The sequence below is a fragment of the Hoplias malabaricus genome, chromosome 4, assembly GCF_029633855.1.
Source record: "Hoplias malabaricus isolate fHopMal1 chromosome 4, fHopMal1.hap1, whole genome shotgun sequence".
Classification (NCBI taxonomy): Eukaryota; Metazoa; Chordata; class Actinopteri; order Characiformes; family Erythrinidae; genus Hoplias; species Hoplias malabaricus.
The window spans coordinates 6,307,975-6,327,281 of record NC_089803.1 but is presented as its reverse complement, the minus strand read 5'-3'; the positions used below and the strand labels follow the sequence as shown (position 1 = coordinate 6,327,281).

Sequence of the window (19,307 nt, the reverse complement as noted above, 5' to 3'; positions counted from 1 at the left end):
AACAAACAAAAGAAAAAAACAAACAAAAGAAAAAAACAAACAAAAGAAAAAACAAGCAAAAAATCCCCCCGCAGATTTATTACTTTATTATTGTTTTTATTTATGATCGTTTTGTTTTAGTTATTGTTAGTTTATATTTCTCGCTTTTGTTTTGGTCTCTCTCTCACTGTCTCTTGCTTCTGTTGAAATGACGCAAACAGCATATTAATCCGTTAAATATATACCCCTCGTTTAAAACGCGCGTCACACACTGAATTGAGCTGAATGTTTTATATTTTTATTTTGCGCTTTTATTTGTTTTTATTTCTATTTTCGTTATTCCCTGCTTTAAGGAAGAAATGCGTTATGTGTTTATTATTGTTAATTATTTGTGCAATTTTATGTATTTATTTATTAATTACTCTCCGGGTCCCTTTTTTTTAAGAGGGCGGGGTCACTTGCGTGAACCGGTGAGATACTGCTGCACGTGCTGGGGATGCTTACGAGATCAGGTGCAGAGAGAGAGAGAGAGAGAGAGAGAGGGAGAGAGAGAGAGAGGGAGAGAGAGAGGGAGAGAGAGAGAGAGGGAGAGAGAGAGATACAGATACTGAGAGAGAAAGTGAGAGTGGGACAGATATACTCAGAGAGAGAGAGAGAGATTGATACTGAGAGAGTGAGACAGAGAGAGATACTCAGTGAGAGAGAGAGAGAGAGAGAGATACTGAGAGAGTGAGACAAAGAGATACAGACAGAGAGTGAGAGGTCATTGAAAACCAAATAGTGCTCTGCACGTGACCCAGGAATAAGGGGATGAACTTAGAAGTGCACACTACAGAGGCACCAGGGAGACCTGGGACACAGCCGGTGTGTCTTACACCTTAACCCCGTCACGCGCACGCGCCTCTGGATGCCGGAGCACAGCAGGCCGCTGCTGGAGGTGAGTGGACGGTGCGGACCAACTGGGGACATGGTCTCCGCTGTCCTGGCGTGGCGCTCGCGTCTGCTGTGGGTTTGGACGGTGTGAGGCCTTCCGAGAGAGAGAGAGAGAGAGAGACAGAGAGAGAGATAGAGAGAGAGAGAGAGAGAGAGAGAGAGAGAGAGACAGAGAGAGTTCGTTTGTGTGTATGAGACAGAGAGAGTATCTCTCTCTCTCTCTCTGTGTGTGTGTGTGTGTAAAACCGTGACCTCCTTTGGTTAAACAATCTAGCGTCAATCATTTTTCCCGAGTGTAACTTTAAAACGACATATGAAGTGATCCTTTATTTACTCTCTCTCTCTCTCTCTCTCTCTCTCTCTCTCTCTCTCTATCTCTAGCAGCTGAGAGAGGCGGTGACCTCTTCGAAGCCCCTCCCCCTCACGGAGTCGGCGCGCGGCTTTATAAACGCCCCCTTTTTCTCTGTGTCTCCAAACTTGACACGAGCCTCAGAGCGCGAGACTGTCCGGGAGCCGGCGCGAGCTCAGGTTCCAGAGAGACGCGGTAGAGCCCCTAGTTTAACAGAGCAGTGTTCTCCTTCCCTTTTTCCTCCCGCGACAGAGAGAAAAAGAGAGAGAGGGAAGACGTGGAGAAGAAGGAAAGAGGTGTAAGAGTGAAGGAGTGTGAGGGAGTGAAGCAGGTGTCCCGCGCGCGTAACGGGGTGTCGCCAGTGGTGGAGCTGCTGGAGCTGACGGTTGAGCGCTTGTAGCGATGCAGTTGGAGAGCCTCGTGGCCGGTGGGGCAGGTGGAGGTCCGGTGCCCCTGCCCCTGCCCCTGCCCAAACCCTTCTACCCCCCCTTATCCTCCTCGGACAGCGCCTCGGCCAGTCCAGAAGAAGCGGACAGCGCCAAGAAGTGCGCCGGCGTAGGAGGGTCCGGGGACGGCGAACAGAACGCCAAGAGCCCGCCCCCCACCGCGGCGAGCTCAGGTAGCTCCGGGGACGCGGTGCACGAGCAGGACGCGGGGCCGGAGACGCTGCCGTTGAGGCGCTACGGCGCGGAGGAGCTGCTCTACTTCGGCGCGCAGGACCCGGTCAGCTGCGCGCTCTTCCCGTACGGCGGCGGCGCGCAGGGTGGCGCGTGTTACGGGGGCCCCGGGAGCGCGCAGTCCCGCTACACCTCTTCCTCCTCGTCGTCCTCGTCCTCCTCTTCCTCCTCGTCCACCACCTCGCTGCATTACGGCGCCGTGCCCCTGCCGCCGCACGGCTTCGCCTCCTCCGTGTGCGCCGCGCGCGGACAGTTCGCGCAGCCGCACGCGCCCGCCGGCTACCAGTTCGCGCACGCGCAGGGTCCCGCTTGCCTCTACCCGCCGTACCCCGGAGCGCAGCGCGCACAGGTCTACCTCTGTAACCGGCCGCTGTGGCTCAAGTTTCACCGGCACCAAACCGAGATGATCATCACCAAGCAGGGCAGGTGAGGAGGGCGCGCGCGCCGGCGCACTGACACACACACACACACACACACACTAAAGAGGATGGACAGTGGACCTAGGGCCAGAGCTGTCCCGAGAGGGGTGTGTGCGTTTTTGTTTAAAAAGCGTTCAGTAAACGGGAGTGTCCCGGGTGGTCGTTAGGAATGTGACTCTAACGTGTTTCAGGCGCAGGGTTCCTCTTGGGTATGGGTTTAGGCTCAGGTTGTGTTCAGGACTAGGGTTTAAGCTCAGGCTCCAGTTTAAGCTCGGGCTTTGTCTCAGGTTTAGGTTTTAAGTCCATGGTTTCAGTTTAGGTTCAAATTAGGGGTCTAAGTTCAGGTTTAAGTTCAGGTTTAGGCCCAGGATTAGACTCGGGTCTAGGATTTAGACACGGGGTTTAGGACTCAGGTTTAGGGGTCAGCTTTAGGGTTTAAGCTCAGGTCTAGGGTTTAGGCAGTAGCAGTGCGGTGGTCAGGCCTTGTCTCTGTCCAGCTCAGGACAGGAGAGTGTGGGGGAGCTCTTAGGGTCAGGCCAGAGGATGTGTGCAGGACGAGGCCGGGGAGAGCCGGTGGACGGAGGAACTGTGTTCCAGTGTCCCGATCATTCCCTGTCGCCTCTGCCCCTAGAACGAGCGGCTGTCGTGTTCTGTGTGCCCCCCCCCCCCCCCCCCCACGAGCGTCGAGAGGGTCTTTGTTTCTTTCGTTTCTGAAGAATTCGTTTTTAATCCTCAGTTGATGTGAATTTGTTTGTTGTTTGTTCCTCCGCCTCTTACTCTTACATTGTCAGTACCTTGTCTGTTTTTACAATTCTGTGCTTGTTATGATTAATAATAATAATAATAATTATTATTATTATTATTATTATTACTGTTGTAGTTGTGCGAGCGTAAACGAAATCACTGTTAGAAATACCGCGTACAGAAACGAATCCCCTGAAACGAGTACATGTGAAACGGAAGCTAATTGTGTTACATTCAATAGGTGAAAATTATTGCAATTTGTTGTTGTTATTGTTATTATTATTAATATTATTATTATGCGAATGTTGAAGGGAACACATTCATTAATGTGGTGTGATGCACGCACACACTTCTCGAGATAACGCCTGCAGAAACACGAGAGAAAACGAGAATTCACTTTAAACGAAAACCGCTGCGGGTCGAGCGCGCGCCTGAGTGCACTTTTCGTTTCTGCGTTTTGGGGAGCATTGTGTTTTCTTTGTTTGTTTGTCGTACACGCGTCTCATCACCGCATTAAACCACATCTACAACAACAGCATGCAGCACAACTCAGGCTTCACACACACACACACACACATATATATGTGTGTGTGTGCTGTAAGGGGCTGGACCCCCACTCCTCTGTAGACACTGCTCAGACCTCGGGCTTTAAAGTGGTACTCATGGTGTCTCTATTTATTCCTTTTTGCCCCCCCCCCCCTCCCCTCTCTCCTCCGGCGCGCGCTCAGGCGCATGTTCCCGTTCCTGAGCTTCAACATCACCGGCCTCAGCCTCACCGCGCACTACAACGTCTTCGTGGAGGTGGTGCTCGCGGACCCCAACCACTGGCGCTTCCAGGGGGGCAAGTGGGTCACGTGCGGCAAAGCGGACAACAACATGCAAGGTGAGAACCCCCCCCCCCCCCCAACACACACACACACATTTGCGGTTATAAACACACACTTACATAGATGTATACACATCCAGAGAATCTCTCACAAACACTGACAGTCACATACACACACTCTGTATACACACACTCTATAACACATTTATATACACACTCTGTATACACACTCTATACACACACACACACACACACACACACACATTTAAAACACATTTAAACCAAATCACAGATATATTTACATTTACACACGTGTCTGTATACAGTCTCATTCCTGTATGTGTGTATGTGTGTGTGTGTGTGTGTGTGTGTATAAACACACATACTTTTACACCCAACAATACATGAAAACACTTACACACACATCTACATAATACTCTATACACACACACACACATATTCAAAGATATTCACATTATACACTGTTATATACGCAAACACTCTGGTATTACACACACACACACACACACACACACACACAGAGAGAGAAAGATGCCTGTCTTGAGCATATTACTGGGCACAGGTTCTAAAGCTCGATGTGTGTCATTGTGTTAACAGGTCAATCGGCTGAAGGGTTAAATAATGAATAAAAAACGAAAATATAGCATCGTCATTAAACCGTGTCCAGGAGACGGGCCTCTGCCGCGCGCCTTGGTCTGCGCACTTCAGCCGTGTGTGGGTTCAGAACTATGCCCACAGTTTGACCAGGGGCTCCAAACTTTTGCAGGTGACGTTGCGCGCGCCTGAAGTCGTGCAGATCTCACACTTTCAGCGCGCTGTTCTCGTTTTGGAGAAAAAAAAAAGCTGAAAACGTGACCGTTTGAACGCTTTCCAAAAGCCGCGCGCAGCAGCACAGAATAGCGCGTGCAGGGGTGTGATGTTTTTTTTTTTTCTTCTTTCAAGGCTTTGTGTGTGTGTGTGTGTGTGTGTGTGTGTTTGTTCGGTTGTGTGGGGTTTCGTGTGAAGACGAAAGTGCGTTTAAAAGCCGAGAGACTAAGAGAGAGAAGGCGCGCGCTTCGTTATTTCACCCCCTTTCTTCCTGCAACACAAACACCTCCGCGCGCTCATCGCCGTCATTTAAATATAAACCGAAAAAAATGTCTTTCGTTTTTTTTTTTTTAAGAATTTATAAAAATGTATTCTTTAAATTCATCCTTAAAGAATGAAGTCATTATCCAGCACAATCAAACCGGAAGTCCCGCCGCGGGAACCGAGACTGAGAATGTGTTAAATATCTTCTTTACAATGTTGTATTTGAGCTTGTTTTCATTTTGACGCCTAAAACAAAAGCGTTTTAAAACGAAACCGACACAAAGTGAAGCTGCACGAGCTCCGGCGGCTCTTCCAGAAACGTTTTAGATACAGACCTCATCTCTCTTTGTAGTTTTCACTTTGCGTTTTCGCGTGGCTTTTTTTTTAAATTATCATTAATGTATTTTATAATATCGTAAAGCGTAATTTGGCCACCGTTTTTATTATATTTTGATCTCGCTTGAGGTGAGGTGTGAAAAAGCCGCGAGAAAAGTTGGAGTCTGACAGGAATGTGGAGTGTCACAGAGGCGTTGGTTAGAAAAGCGAATTGGTTTAAAAAAGTAATTCTTAACGGTCCGCGCTGAGTTTACAGTAATTTATATAAACGGCAAATTAAAAAAAGAAACAAATAAAATGAAAAAAAAAAAAAATAAATCGTGGAAATAAACGTGTGCAATAAAACAAAAACACAGACAAATCAAATACAACAGATGGAAAATAAATAAATAATGTCAGTTTAATTCACTAAAAAAGAAATAAAATTATTTCGAAACGAATCATTCTTTTCAAGCCGTCAACTAACCATTTAAAACGGTTTAATTCAAAGAGTAATGCCGTATATTTTCCCCCTCAAATATAAAAGGAGCCGCCTCGCCTCACGTTAGCGCCGGCTCTACCCGCTGTGTCGCCCTCGGCACCGAACACAACACGAAGCTCCGTGTTTACCGGAGTCCTGAAGGATTATTATTCAGATTCAGAAAGAAATGATTCATTATTTCTTGGTCATTTCTCGCGCAGAGTCTGAACCCGCGTGGGCCGAACGTGTGAAATCTCTTTAATGTATCATTTCAGGGCTTTTAATTATTAAATTATCATGTCTCCTGTTGGACAGAAAAAAAGGAAAAAAGGGCACTTGTTTTTTTTTGCCAAATTTTGAAGGTTTTAGTTTAATCTGTTTATAATAAAACCCTGAACCTCTCAGAGCATTTACCCCATCCCTGTGGTCACGCAGCGTCTAAAGAGGCCTTTTGTTTGGATTCTATTGTATTCATCACTTTTTGTTTACATCATGATTTAGGGCTATTCTATGCATTATATATTTTTTAGCTTTTTTCGCGTTTACTCCTACGTTTTCTGAAAAAATGTGGAGGGTTTAGGGACCATTTTAGACCAATTAAAGTCTTATGATTGTTGTTTTTTCCCCCATTTCGTCCAGGACTTTGGCTAATTTTCCCACTGATTCTGAAGTTCTATTTCAATTTTAAATCGTTTGTTACGTATTTGTTTTATGACGTAATGACCCGTTTTCCAGTCTAGTCCACAATTTTATAATAAAAGTCTAGGCTTTAGATTCTAATCTGTTCTTGATTTTGCTAAATTTATTCTTTAATTCCTTATGAATTATTTTTTTTTACTTTTTACACAGAAATTAATATTTTCATTTTAAAATTAAAACGAATCATGAATTGTGTGGCTAATTTACATGTACATTTTGCGCAGTTAATTAAACATTGTCTTCCACACTTCCACAATTTAGATGCTTTTGATTCACATGTCTTCATGTTTTCTTGTGATTTTTTTTCCCCCAAGATAAATTCGTATGTATATATTTGTGTAGTCCACCCCTTTACTTTTTACATCCCTCCAAATGTAGGCTTTAGTTTCATTCTCATATTGTTTCTGTCCATTTTGTCCCACACTGTTTTCTTATTATTAATTTTTTTAACAGAACCTGAGCCCAACATGAGCCCCTTTTTCTTAATTTCATAGATTTATATTGTACTAACAGTGAGAGTTGGAGGTTTCAGATATTTTTTGCATTTGTATTTGTGTTAAATTAGTTTGTTTGGGTGGTTGTTTTTGCGCCTAAATTAAAAATCTTAATTTTCCTGTTGTTTTTTCTTGCAGGGAACAAGATGTATGTTCACCCGGAGTCTCCGAACACAGGAGCTCACTGGATGCGGCAGGAGATCTCCTTCAGTAAACTCAAACTCACCAACAACAAGGGCGCCAACAACAACAACACCCAGGTACACACACTTCCAGTCAACGTGTCCGTTACCTTGACTCGGGCGAGTCTTTACAAACACACTCTTACTCTGAGGAGCAGCGGGAGCATCCTAGAGAGATTCAGTCTGTGACGATTAAACAGACACAGTCCAATGAGATGAAAGTCATTTAACCTGTTCACAGTTCTTTTAAATATAAAGAATATACTTCTGAAGCTGAAATTAACACAAAGGAAAGTGATAAGAAAAAGAACGAAAACATGTACCCAGCTCGGGGTCACAGTTTCAGCCACAGAGCTCAAGCAGAGACACCATCAAACCCATGTGGGTTATTTTCATTTAACCATTAAAGACTTTAATCATTAAAGCACTAACCACTCAAGAACACCTTTATTTTAAATTTTAGTGCAGTGCAGGACCTAATTCTTTCCTTTGATATGGTTTTCACAGTAAGAGGCTGTGGTGCTGCATGGAAATAAAAATGAGTATTTTTGGGTACTGTGGGAGTCACTGACTGTTACAGATATAGATGTAGAGATGGGTACAGAGATATGGATATTAATATGGATATGGTCAAAAATTACTAAAGATGTGTGTATATATTAATTAATTGTTTCTGCACATTACATAGATAAGTTGAGAAAATGCAATTAGCATCAGAGCTGCGAAAGTATCACTGGGCCAAATCAGAAGTGTGCATGTGTGTGTTTGAATACAGTTTATATTGATGATTAATAAATATACATTATAAATACAATACGTAATCAATATACACATCACTTTCAGTAAATATTTGTAAGGATGCGAATAGTTATTTTATATATTGATAATATACAGACAGAATTTTGTGTTGTGTACTGGCACTCGTAAGTAAGTGGTGTGAGTATTAATTCAGACAATGGGGGATAGTGTGGGTTTGGGACCATGGGCCAAAGGTAGTCCTGAGCCGACCGGTACTGCTGCGGAGGCCCAGAGGAATTAAAGCTCGTGTCTGGGGTGGGAAGAACCCCTGATGACGCTACATGCTCTGTGTAGACAGCATTGTGGGTAAAGTCTCAGAGCAGGGAGCTGGGCGCCAGTGAAGCAACGTGTGGTCTTCACTGCTCTTTGCAAGGCCTTCCTGTCAGCCAGGGTGGAGGTGCCATACCACACAATCACACAGTCGATCAGTCAGGACTCTCTGAATGGTGCAGCAGTGTGATGTTTGTGAGAGGCTGCATCTTCCTGACAAAAAAAAAAAAAGGTTTGAGGGTTCAAGAAAGAAAACCCAGAAAGCTCAAGCTGGCGGCATGCTGCCCTCTGCCCTGTAACTGTAGACAGGAGGGTGTGTGTGTGGACCCTGGTGTTCTGGTATTGCACAGTCAGCTCTGTGGTCATCTGTGTGTGGATGGAGAGGTGGTTGGAGGAGCACCACACTGCCAGGTGTTGGATCTCCTCCCTCTTGGCTGATTCATCATTGTCTCAGATGTTGCCGAAGACTGTGGTGTCGTCTGCAAAGTTGATAATGATGTTGGATCTGTGCATATGTGAAAATGGGGAGAAATACAAAGGGCTGAGCACAGAGCCCTGTGGCACACCAGGGTTCAGAGTGAAGCTGGAGTTTGTGACTGCCTATATGAGTGTGTGTTTGTAGTTGTGTGGTGCTGATGGGGGGGTGAGTGAGTAAATAACATGGTTTATGATCGGTACTATGAAATTTGACCTCAGCATTTAACCTATGTGTGTGTGTGGAGCTGATGTACTGTATGTTGTTTGGTGGTGATACTGTATGTGTATAACTGATGAAATAGATGTGTGTATCTTAGAGCTGATGGTGTGTATGTATTTTGAAGGTAGTCCCTGTTTACAGTCCAGGTTTCAGAGCTCAGGCAGCTTGTAGAATGAAGCTCCTCCTCATCCTCTCTGTACTTGCGTTCCTGAGCTCAGCAGAGAAGAGACTGAGGTCCTTCACTCTCCCGGACGTGGTCTAGGACATGGTGACTGTTGTAGATGTTCTTCAAGTCAGAAATCTGGGTCTGAGGGATGCACTCAGCTGACCTCTCCACCCTCTGCCCGGTGCTGATCCCAGGCCACACTCACCATGTTGTTCTCTGTGAGGAAGCTTTGAATGATGCAGGTGTGATAGTTCTCCTGGACCTCGGAGGGATGTCTGAGGTGGTGGAGATGATGCTGTGCCTTCTTCACCACAGTTGTAAACTCCAAGGAACTAGTTGCTGTCCTCTCATTCCACCTTGGCTCCCTCAATGTACTCCACTCCTGCTTGTTTTTGCAGTCCACTCTCAGCTTCTCCATCTGGCTGATGTTAAGGAGGAGATAATTGTCTTGGCACCAGCTCTCTGGGTGTTTGATCTCCTCATCATCATCTGATACCCACCACAGCAGTGTCGTCAGCAAACGGGGCAATCAGGAAGTTGGCGGTCCGGTGACATGGCGAGTCCCAGATTAGTGATGAGTTTGGAGGGAATAGTTGTGGGGGGTTGGCGTGGTAAGCAAACTGTAGTGGCAGTAAAGAGGTGGTGAAGTCTCAGACCAGATTTTCAAAGCACTTCATCAGGACTGGTGTTAGAGCTACACGGCAATGGCCTTTCAGCCAGAAGTGGGGGTGGGTGGGGGTGAGCTGATTGAGAAAGTATGTGTGTGTGTTGTAAAGTACAGTCTTAAAAATAAAGGTGCTACAAATGGTTCTTTGTGCAATGCCATGGAAGAACTTAGTTTGTTTCAGTAAAGAACCGTGTTTGAGAGGCGTGTGAGTGTGAAGAGCTTTTTAAAGGTTTAAAACTCCATCCCTCTGTCTTAAGGTTATTGACCAAATTAAACCTATCAAACTAAAATTGTTCTTCTGTGACATCGCTCAAGGAACCTTGCCTAGCCCCTTTTATTTTTCCGAGTGGAGCTGATGCAGTGTGTATATAAATTAGAGCTCATGGAGTGTGTGTGTGTGTGTGTTATATAGAGCTGATGCGGTGTGTGTTGTGTAGAGCTGGTGTGTGTTGAGTAGAGCTGATGTGGTGTGTGTGTAGTTGGATTGAATGTCTGTGTGCATTTTAAATAAACAGATACTATTATAATACAGTGACCAGGAATGTGCAGGATGTCCGAGAATGTCAGTCTGAGCCAGTCCGAGCATTAGTCTAAGAACATCACTGTGAGAGATCAGTCCGAGCGTTAGTCTAAGAACGTCAGTGTGAGAGATCAGTCCGAGCGTTAGTCTAAGAATGTCAGTGTGAGAGATCAGTCCGAGCGTTAGTCTAAGAACGTCAGTGTGAGAGATTAGTCCGAGCGTTAGTCTAAGAACGTCAGTGTGAGAGATCAGTCCGAGCGTTAGTCTAAGAACGTCAGTGTGAGAGATCAGTCCGAGCGTTAGTCTAAGAACGTCAGTGTGAGAGATCAGTCCGAGCGTTAGTCTAAGAACGTCAGTGTGAGAGATCAGTCCGAGCGTTAGTCTAAGAACGTCAGTGTGAGAGATCAGTCCGAGCGTTAGTCTAAGAACGTCAGTGTGAGAGATCAGTCCGAGCGTTAGTCTAAGAACGTCAGTGTGAGAGATCAGTCCGAGCGTTAGTCTAAGAACGTCAGTGTGAGAGATCAGTCCGAGCGTTAGTCTAAGAACGTCAGTGTGAGAGATCAGTCCGAGCGTTAGTCTAAGAACGTCAGTGTGAGAGATCAGTCCGAGCGTTAGTCTAAGAACGTCAGTGTGAGAGATCAGTCCGAGCGTTAGTCTAAGAACGTCAGTGTGAGAGATCAGGCCGAGCGTTAGTCTAAGAATGTCAGTGTGAGAGATCAGTCCGAGCGTTAGTCTAAGAACGTCAGTGTGAGAGATCAGGCCGAGCGTTGGTCCGAGCATCAGTGTGAGAGATCAGTCCGAGCGTTGGTCCGAGCATCAGTGTGAGAGATCAGTCCGAGCGTTAGTCTAAGAACGTCAGTGTGAGAGATCAGTCCGAGCGTTAGTCTAAGAACGTCAGTGTGAGAGATCAGTCCGAGCGTTAGTCTAAGAACGTCAGTGTGAGAGATCAGTCCGAGCGTTAGTCTAAGAACGTCAGTGTGAGAGATCAGTCTGAGCGTTAGTCTAAGAACGTCAGTGTGAGAGATCAGTCCGAGCGTTTGTCTAAGAACGTCAGTGTGAGAGATCAGTCCGAGCGTTAGTCTAAGAACGTCAGTGTGAGAGATCAGTCCGAGCGTTGGTCCGAGCGTCAGTGTGAGAGATCAGTCCGAGCGTTGGTCCGAGCGTCAGTGTGAGAGATCAGTCCGAGCGTTGGTCCGAGCGTCAGTGTTAGAGATCAGTCCGAGCGTTGGTCCGAGCGTCAGTGTGAGAGATCAGTCCGAGCGTTAGTCTAAGAACGTCAGTGTGAGAGATCAGTCTGAGCGTTGGTCTAAGAACGTCAGTGTGAGAGATCAGGCCGAGTGTTGATCCGAGCATCAGTGTGAGAGATCAGTCCGAGCGTTGGTCTAAGAACGTTAGTGTGAGAGATCAGGCCGAGCATTAGTCTCAGAACCTCAGTGTGAGAGATCAGTCCGAGTGTTGGTCCGAGCGTCAGTGTGAGAGATCAGTCAGAGTGTTGGTCCGAGCGTCAGTGTGAGAGATCAGTCCGAGTGTTGGTCCGAGCATCAGTGTGAGAGATCAGGCCGAGCATTAGTCTAAGAGCGTCAGTGTGAGAGATCAGTCCGAGCCTTGGTCCGATCGTCAGTGTGAGAGATCAGGCCGAGTATTAGTCTAAGTCAGTGTGAGAGATCAGTCCGAGCGTCAGTCCGAGCGTCAGTCCGAGCGTCAGTGTGAGAGATCAGTCCGAGCGTCAGTGTGAGAGATCAGTCCAAGCGTCAGTGTGAGAGATCAGTCCGAGCGTCAGTGTGAGAGATCAGTCCGAGCGTCAGTGTGAGAGATCAGTCCGAGCGTCAGTGTGAGAGATCAGTCCGAGTGTTGGTCCAAGCATCAGTGTGAGAGATCAGTCCGAGTGTTGGTCCAAGCGTCAGTGTGAGAGATCAGTCCGAGCGTCAGTGTGAGAGATCAGTCCGAGCGTCAGTGTGAGAGATCAGTCCGAGTGTTGGTCCGAGCGTCAGTGTGAGAGATCAGTCCGAGCGTCAGTGTGAGAGATCAGTCCGAGTGTTGGTCCAAGCGTCAGTGTGAGAGATCAGTCCGAGTGTTGGTCCAAGCGTCAGTGTGAGAGATCAGTCCGAGTGTTGGTCCGAGCGTCAGTGTGAGAGATCAGTCCGAGCGTCAGTATGAGAGATCAGTCCGAGTGTTGGTCCGAGCGTCAGTGTGAGAGATCGGTCCGAGCGTCAGTGTGAGAGATCAGTCCGAGCGTCAGTGTGAGAGATCAGTCCGAGTGTTGGTCCGAGCGTCAGTGTGAGAGATCGGTCCGAGCGGCAGTGTGAGAGATCGGTCCGAGCGTCAGTGTGAGAGATCAGTCCGAGTGTTGGTCCGAGCGTCAGTGTGAGAGATCGGTCCGAGCGGCAGTGTGAGAGATCGGTCCGAGCGGCAGTGTGAGAGATCGGTCCGAGCGTCAGTGTGAGAGATCGGTCCGAGCGTCAGTGTGAGAGATCGGTCCGAGCGTCAGTGTGAGAGATCGGTCCGAGCGTCAGTGTGAGAGATCGGTCCGAGTGTTGGTCCGAGCGTCAGTGTGAGAGATCGGTCCGAGCGTCAGTGTGAGAGATCGGTCCGAGCGTCAGTGTGAGAGATCGGTCCGAGCGTCAGTGTGAGAGATCGGTCCGAGCGTCAGTGTGAGAGATCGGTCCGAGCGTCAGTGTGAGAGATCGGTCCGAGCGTCAGTGTGAGAGATCGGTCCGAGCGTCAGTGTGAGAGATCGGTCCGAGCGTCAGTGTGAGAGATCGGTCCGAGCGTCAGTGTGAGAGATCGGTCCGAGCGTCAGTGTGAGAGATCAGTCCGAGCGTCAGTGTGAGAGATCAGTCCGAGCGTCAGTGTGAGAGATCAGTCCGAGCGTCAGTGTGAGAGATCAGTCCGAGTGTTGGTCCGAGCGTCAGTGTGAGAGATCGGTCCAAGCGTCAGTGTGAGAGATCAGTCCGAGCGTCAGTGTGAGAGATCAGTCCGAGCGTCAGTGTGAGAGATCAGTCCGAGCGTCAGTGTGAGAGATCAGTACGGGCGTTGGTCCGTTGTGTGTGTGTGTGTATATTCAGAGTTCAGAGCCCAGGTGGCTTGTGTGAAGAAGCAGCTCCTCATCTTTTCTGTGTTGGTCTTCTGAGAGCAGAAGCACTGAACATTGCTGGAGATCCAGGGATTCCCGCCACCACTGTTCTAACACAGTTAACCCTGTGAGGAGCAGAGCACAGTGTAGTGGGTCAGTGGTGGCCGGCGGTGAGGAGGTGATGAGGTCCCGGGCCAGCTTTATTAGGACTGCTGTTACAGCTACAGGGCCACAGTCATGGGGCTGGGGTTTCTAAAGGACTGAAACAATATGGAGTGTGTGTGTGTATACAGTGTATGTGTGTTTTTAACACTCATGTCTCTGGTCGTTTCGTGGTGGTTTGACACCTCAGATCCGAGTGTTAGTGTCTGCAGCAGTTACCAGCAGTGTGCGTGTTTCTGTAAGTAGTCCTGCAGTTTTGCACACACTAGGTGCATGTGTGTGTGCAGATTTTCCTTTGCACACATGCCAGCTGTGTGTGTGTGTGTTTGTTTCAGTAAGTGGTGAGGCATTTTTTTGTATAGGTAGTCTGTGTGTGTGTGGAGACCTCCAAACTGATTGGGTCAGTCTTCTGAGCAGGTGAAATCATTCCTACACAAAAGAGGAAGGAGCACTAGGGGTCTTACAGCACTTCTCCTTTTCCTCTAATCAGGGAGTTGGGACACAACATACAGGGGACACAAAAGACATCCAATAGGACATGGTCCTCAACCCCCACCACACACACACACGCGCATGGGTCCGTCTGTCTGTGTTGTTGTGGATGTATCACATGAGGACACACCCTCAGGTCCAGTCCAGTCCAGGTTTGTGTCTATGTGTTTGGTCCTATATTTATCACACTACGGGGACCCATTTTCCAAATGGGGACAAATAGCAAGTCCCCACAAATTCTGTCGTTAAATTTTAAGGTGGAGGTGTGTGTTAGGGTTAGTGCCTCCAGAGAATGTAAGGGTGCATTTGTACTCTGCATAGTACACAAAAACAAGTGTGTGTGTGTGTGTGACTGTAAGTTGTTCAGCAGATTTTGAATTTACCAGCAGAATGTGTGTTTGTTTGTGTACTTGCATGATTCTGCATATTTGTCAGGTGTGTGTGTGTGTGTGTGTGTGTGTGTGTACACGAGCGGTTGTTAAGGAGGTCTTTATGGTTCGTGTCCCCCCCTGTCCTGCAGATGATCGTCCTGCAGTCGCTCCATAAGTACCAGCCCCGGCTGCACATTGTGGAGGTGAGCGAGGACGGAGTGGAAGACATGAGCGCTGAGGCCAAGACCCAGACTTTCACCTTCCCAGAAAACCAGTTCATCGCAGTGACCGCTTACCAGAACACAGACGTAAGCACAAACACCACTGACCACCTCCTCTTCCTTCTGCTTTCTCTCTCTACTCTCTCTCTCTCTCTCTCTCTCTCTCTCTCTCTCTCTCTCTCTCTCTCTCTCTCTCTTCTCACATTCTCCCCCTCATGTTTGCTCTCTCTCTCTCTCTCTCTCACTTTCTCCCCACAACCCTCTCTCTTCTCTCTCTCTCTCTCTCTCTCTCTCTCTCTTCTCTCCCCCACCCCAAGTCTCTAATGAAGGACTCTCTGTTTGTAGATCACACAGTTGAAGATCGACCACAATCCCTTCGCCAAAGGCTTCAGAGATAATTATGACTCGTAAGTGTATCAATGCTCAGTTCTCTCTCTCTCTCTCTCTCTCTCTCTCTCTCTCTCTCTCTCTCTCTCGTCCCAGTTTTAAAGAGTTTTTTTGTAGAATTCAAAACGGACACATTCTCCCTTTCATCATTTTATTCAACTTTAATTAAATAATTTACAAAAATAACATCATAATAAACAGGTGAGGAGACTTTTGTCGCTGTCCAATCAAAAACGTGTAGCCCTAACACTACCCCTACCACTAAACCTACCCCTCACCCCTAGCTCTAACTTTAAAGGAGATAATTGATATAAATAGGTTTTATTAAGAGTAATTTTGGAGAGCTCCTATTGGTTCATTCGTCCTGAGATTTTCACACAGTGTGACAGCGTCGATTTATTGGTCACTGCATTTGTTCTGAGCTCCATCAGAGAAAAGCGCTGCAGAAGACTGTGATGGAATTGTTCTGTTCTTGGGATAATACTGTGTCCAAAAGTACATGTGAGTGTGGGTTTAGACGGGTTACAGGTGGGGATCAGTGTTAGAGATCAGGAACATAGGGAGGTTAGATTGTTTATTTATTTAACGGAATAAAAATTGCCTAATTTCATATTTTGTAATTTTAAAGTGAATAATACGTTTACTGGGTTATCCTATATAATAACCTCTCTCTCTCTCTCTCTCTCTCTCTCTCTCTCTCTCAGCATGTACACTGCCCCTGAGAGTGACCGTTTGACGCCGTCTCCCACAGACTCTCCTCGTTCTCACCAGATTGTCCCTGGAGCCCGTTATGCCATGCAGCCATTCTTCCAGGACCAGTTTGTCAACAACCTCCCTCAGAACCACCGCCTGTACGGAGGTGGGGGTGAGAGGGCGGTCCCTCAGACCAGTGGCCTACTGTCCCCCCAAGGCGCTGATGACCCGGCCGTCTCCGCCGCCTCCGCCGCAGGACGCTGGTTCGTCCAGCAGGGCAGTGCCGCAGCCAAACTAGACCTGTCTTACGAGTCCGAGTACTCCACATCTGGCCTGCTGCCCTACGGCATCAAACCCCTTCCCCTCCAGAGTCCCCATGCTCTTAGTTACTACCCCTCCGACTCCTTTGCCTCCATGGCGACTGCAGGCTGGGGAACTGGGCGCAGCTCCAGTTACCCCAGGAAGATGACAACAGGTCTGCCCTGGTCCCCCAGGCCCAGTCCTCCCACCTTCCCCACAGATGACCCTCTCCTCTCTAAAGAGAAGCTGCAGGATGAGGGGTCAGCAGGGTCCACAGGCTCTATGGGGGGCTCCACCGGGGCCTGGGGCCTCGACCCCAAACCCCTGGACTCAGCTGACTACGCTATGGTCTGCAAAAGGCGACGTCTGTCTCCCACGGGCTCCAGTGCAGACGCCTCACCAAGCATAAAATGCGAGGACCTCAGCACTGACGAATTCAGCAAGGAGCACCACCCTAAAGGCCTGGGCTACTACGCCTTCTACACCAGCCCCTAGAAACTCCACCCACTCCCCAAGCATTAATAGAGTCAAGCAGAAGATTCAGGCACCACCTATTGGGGGGCGTCACCGGTTTAGACTCATAACTCAAGCCCAAGTCTAACTTTCTGGCTGAAGGCTAGAGGTCAGGCTAATGTTACCTGAAGTGGGGCCTCTGCTTTGAGTCAAGAGTTGCTCAAACTGGAGGCTTTACATTGGGCTAAAGTTGCAGTTGAATTGGTGACTAAGCTGTCTGAAGTGGTGTCTCAAATTTGGGCAAATTTTGCCCAAAAATGTGGTTCAAATTTGGGCTTAAGTTGCCTGAAGTAGGCACTCTGTTTTGGGCCAGATCTGTTCAAATTTGGGCTTAAGTTGCCTGAAGTGGGCACTCTGTTTTGGGCCAGATTTGTTCAAACTGGCTGTTCAAATTTGGCCTAAATTTTCCTGTCATGGAGGCTCAATTTTGACTCAAAACTGCCTGAAATGGCACCTCTACCTTGAGACAGAGGTGCTCAAACTGGAGGCTTGACTTTGGGCTAAAATGGGCTGGATTGGTGCCTCAATATTGAGCCGGATTTGCTCAAAATTTGGCTAAATTTGCCTCTGCGCCTCTGTTTTGAGCCAGACTCCTTCAAGGTAGAGGCTCAAATTTGGGCTAAAGTTGCTTGAAGTACAGGCTTGACTTTGGGCCAAACTTGCCTGCAGTGAAACCTTTACTTTAGGCTGAGGTTTAAACTCGGTCTAAGTTGCCTGTATTGGAAATGTGACTTTGGGCCAGTTGTTCAGAATTTAGGCTTGACTTCAGGGTAAATAAGGCCACTCTTTGGCCTAGCTGTATGTGAAATGTACAGAGGTGCCCCTTACTGAGTATTTCACAAAAATTAGAAGTGCACCTCAAGCACAGAAAACTCTTGAGGTCAGACGTTGGGCTTAAGTTATCTGGCTAAAGTGAGAAATCCTCTTGTGAAATCTTCACACTCTTTGGCCAAGTGACATGCTTTTGTTGATTTCTCAGGGTGATAGCAAGTTAATGCCTCCTCCACAGAGAACACTCTCCTGATGGTCTTTAACGTACGGGGCATGTGCTGCAGGTCGTCAGTTGGGCAGTGCTCTGTGTACTTTCTCTGGAGGACATTTACGGGGTTTTTTTTTTTTTTTTTTTAAACTTTGAAAATCAACAAAATCATTGATATCTTTTGCATTTGACTCTCTCTCTCTCTCTCTCTCTCTCTCTCTCTCTCTCTCTCTCTCTCTCTCTCTCTCTCTCTCTCTCTCTCTCTCTGTGTCTCACTGTCTCTCTCCATCTGTCTCCCTGCTCAGACCCCTCACTTTTTGTTATTATTTAATATTGGAGGCGGCACCTATCTGATGCTGATTTGGTGAATGATGGGTCCCTTTTGAGAGGGGATGGGGAGGGAGAGTGGGGCACAAAGGGGATAGAGAGATTGGGGTGATGGGTCCTTTTGATCTCTTTTCATCTTAATTTTTTTAAGCACTGAGTATTAAACTCCCCCGTTAAGGCCATGCCTTTTACACCAGCCCTTAATCCCACCGGTCCAATGCATTAAACCTTTCTCTCTCTCACCATCTCTCTTCTGTGTCCTTCCCATCACCCTTTCTTTCCTTTCTCCATCTCCTGCCCCAATCTCTCTGCCCTTCTCAGTCTCGCTCTCTTGTTTTAAACCTGATTGGACCCGTCTTTGCCGAGGGGATATGTACTCTCTCTTTAATCTGGTTGAAGCTGCAGGTGCCAAAGCGAGGAGCTCTTATTAGGTGTCGCGGTTCTGTTGTAAAGTATTAGGGTGGGTGGGGTGGGGTGGGGCGGGGTGTTTGGTTTAGTTTGTTTGGAAGTGGGGGGGAGGGAGGGAGGTTTATGTTTTTAAGAGCGTTCTGCAGGTTTTAATTTTTTAATATATATGATATGCTATAAATCTATGATGAACTGAGTGTGGTTTGTTTCTCTTATTTAAGTCCCTGTTGTACAGTATTCGTGCACTTTAGCTGGTGATGTATCCTGTAAAAACCGTTCACATGGCACTGGTATCAGATGTGAAATAAAAAAACGTGCTTTTCATAAACTCCTCCCTCTGTCTTTCTTTATAAAGCTGTGTTATTTCGGTATCCCTCCTTCCAACGCAGAAAGGCTCAGCTTAATCACTGTCTTTATGCTGAACCCAGAAATACACCCTCAACTAAAAGAAATTAGTGTGAGCTACAGATGCGTCGCTATCACAGATCAGCTCAAATCGTCCCATTAGACTGGGACTTTTACTGTGTATTTTATTCTGGCTGTAAAAACTTAAATGACATAAGAGCATCCCTGGGGGTGTCATCCAGTCCGCCATCATCAGTCGCCAAACTCCACGATGCTCCGTTCCTCACCAGACGCTTTAATAAAATAATAAAATGGATGTAAATACTGCTGTAAACGCAAGCACTTTTTCAAAAATACCTTCATCTCCTTTAAAAGGTAAACAACCAACGGTCTGTCCCTCAGCGTCCGGACACAATGTCTCCACACAAAACAACCACTTTCACAGTTTAAACCCACACTGAGTGCACTTGTGTGTGTGTGTGTGAGAGAGAGTGAATGGTTAGAGAAGTGGTCAATGGACTGGAAGGTCACCAGTTCAGTTTGGGGAGTGGGGGTGGGGATGGGGGGTGAAGGAGTCCTTTCTCCTCCCTCAACATCCACAGTGAAAGTGCCCTTAAGCTAGACTCCTCACCCCCAACTGCTCCCCTGGCCCATGTTAGTGACAAAAGAAAAAATACATTTACCTTCCTAATTACATTTACTTCACAGTTTCAGCCCACACTGAGTGA

The 19,307-nt window shown here is 47.2% G+C and overlaps 1 protein-coding gene across 1 annotated transcript; it reads left to right on the top strand.

Moving 5' to 3' along the window:
* Window positions 1-890: 890 nt before the first annotated feature.
* On the top strand, window positions 891-18,262 carry eomesa (eomesodermin homolog a). Its single transcript, XM_066666940.1, has 7 exons — window positions 891-916; window positions 1,297-2,364; window positions 3,830-3,984; window positions 7,147-7,268; window positions 14,556-14,714; window positions 14,973-15,034; window positions 15,719-18,262. Exons 2-7 carry the CDS (start codon window positions 1,664-1,666, stop codon window positions 16,500-16,502), a joined length of 1,983 nt encoding a protein of 660 aa, XP_066523037.1. The 5' UTR covers window positions 891-916; window positions 1,297-1,663; the 3' UTR covers window positions 16,503-18,262.
* The last annotated feature ends 1,045 nt before the right edge of the window (window positions 18,263-19,307 follow it).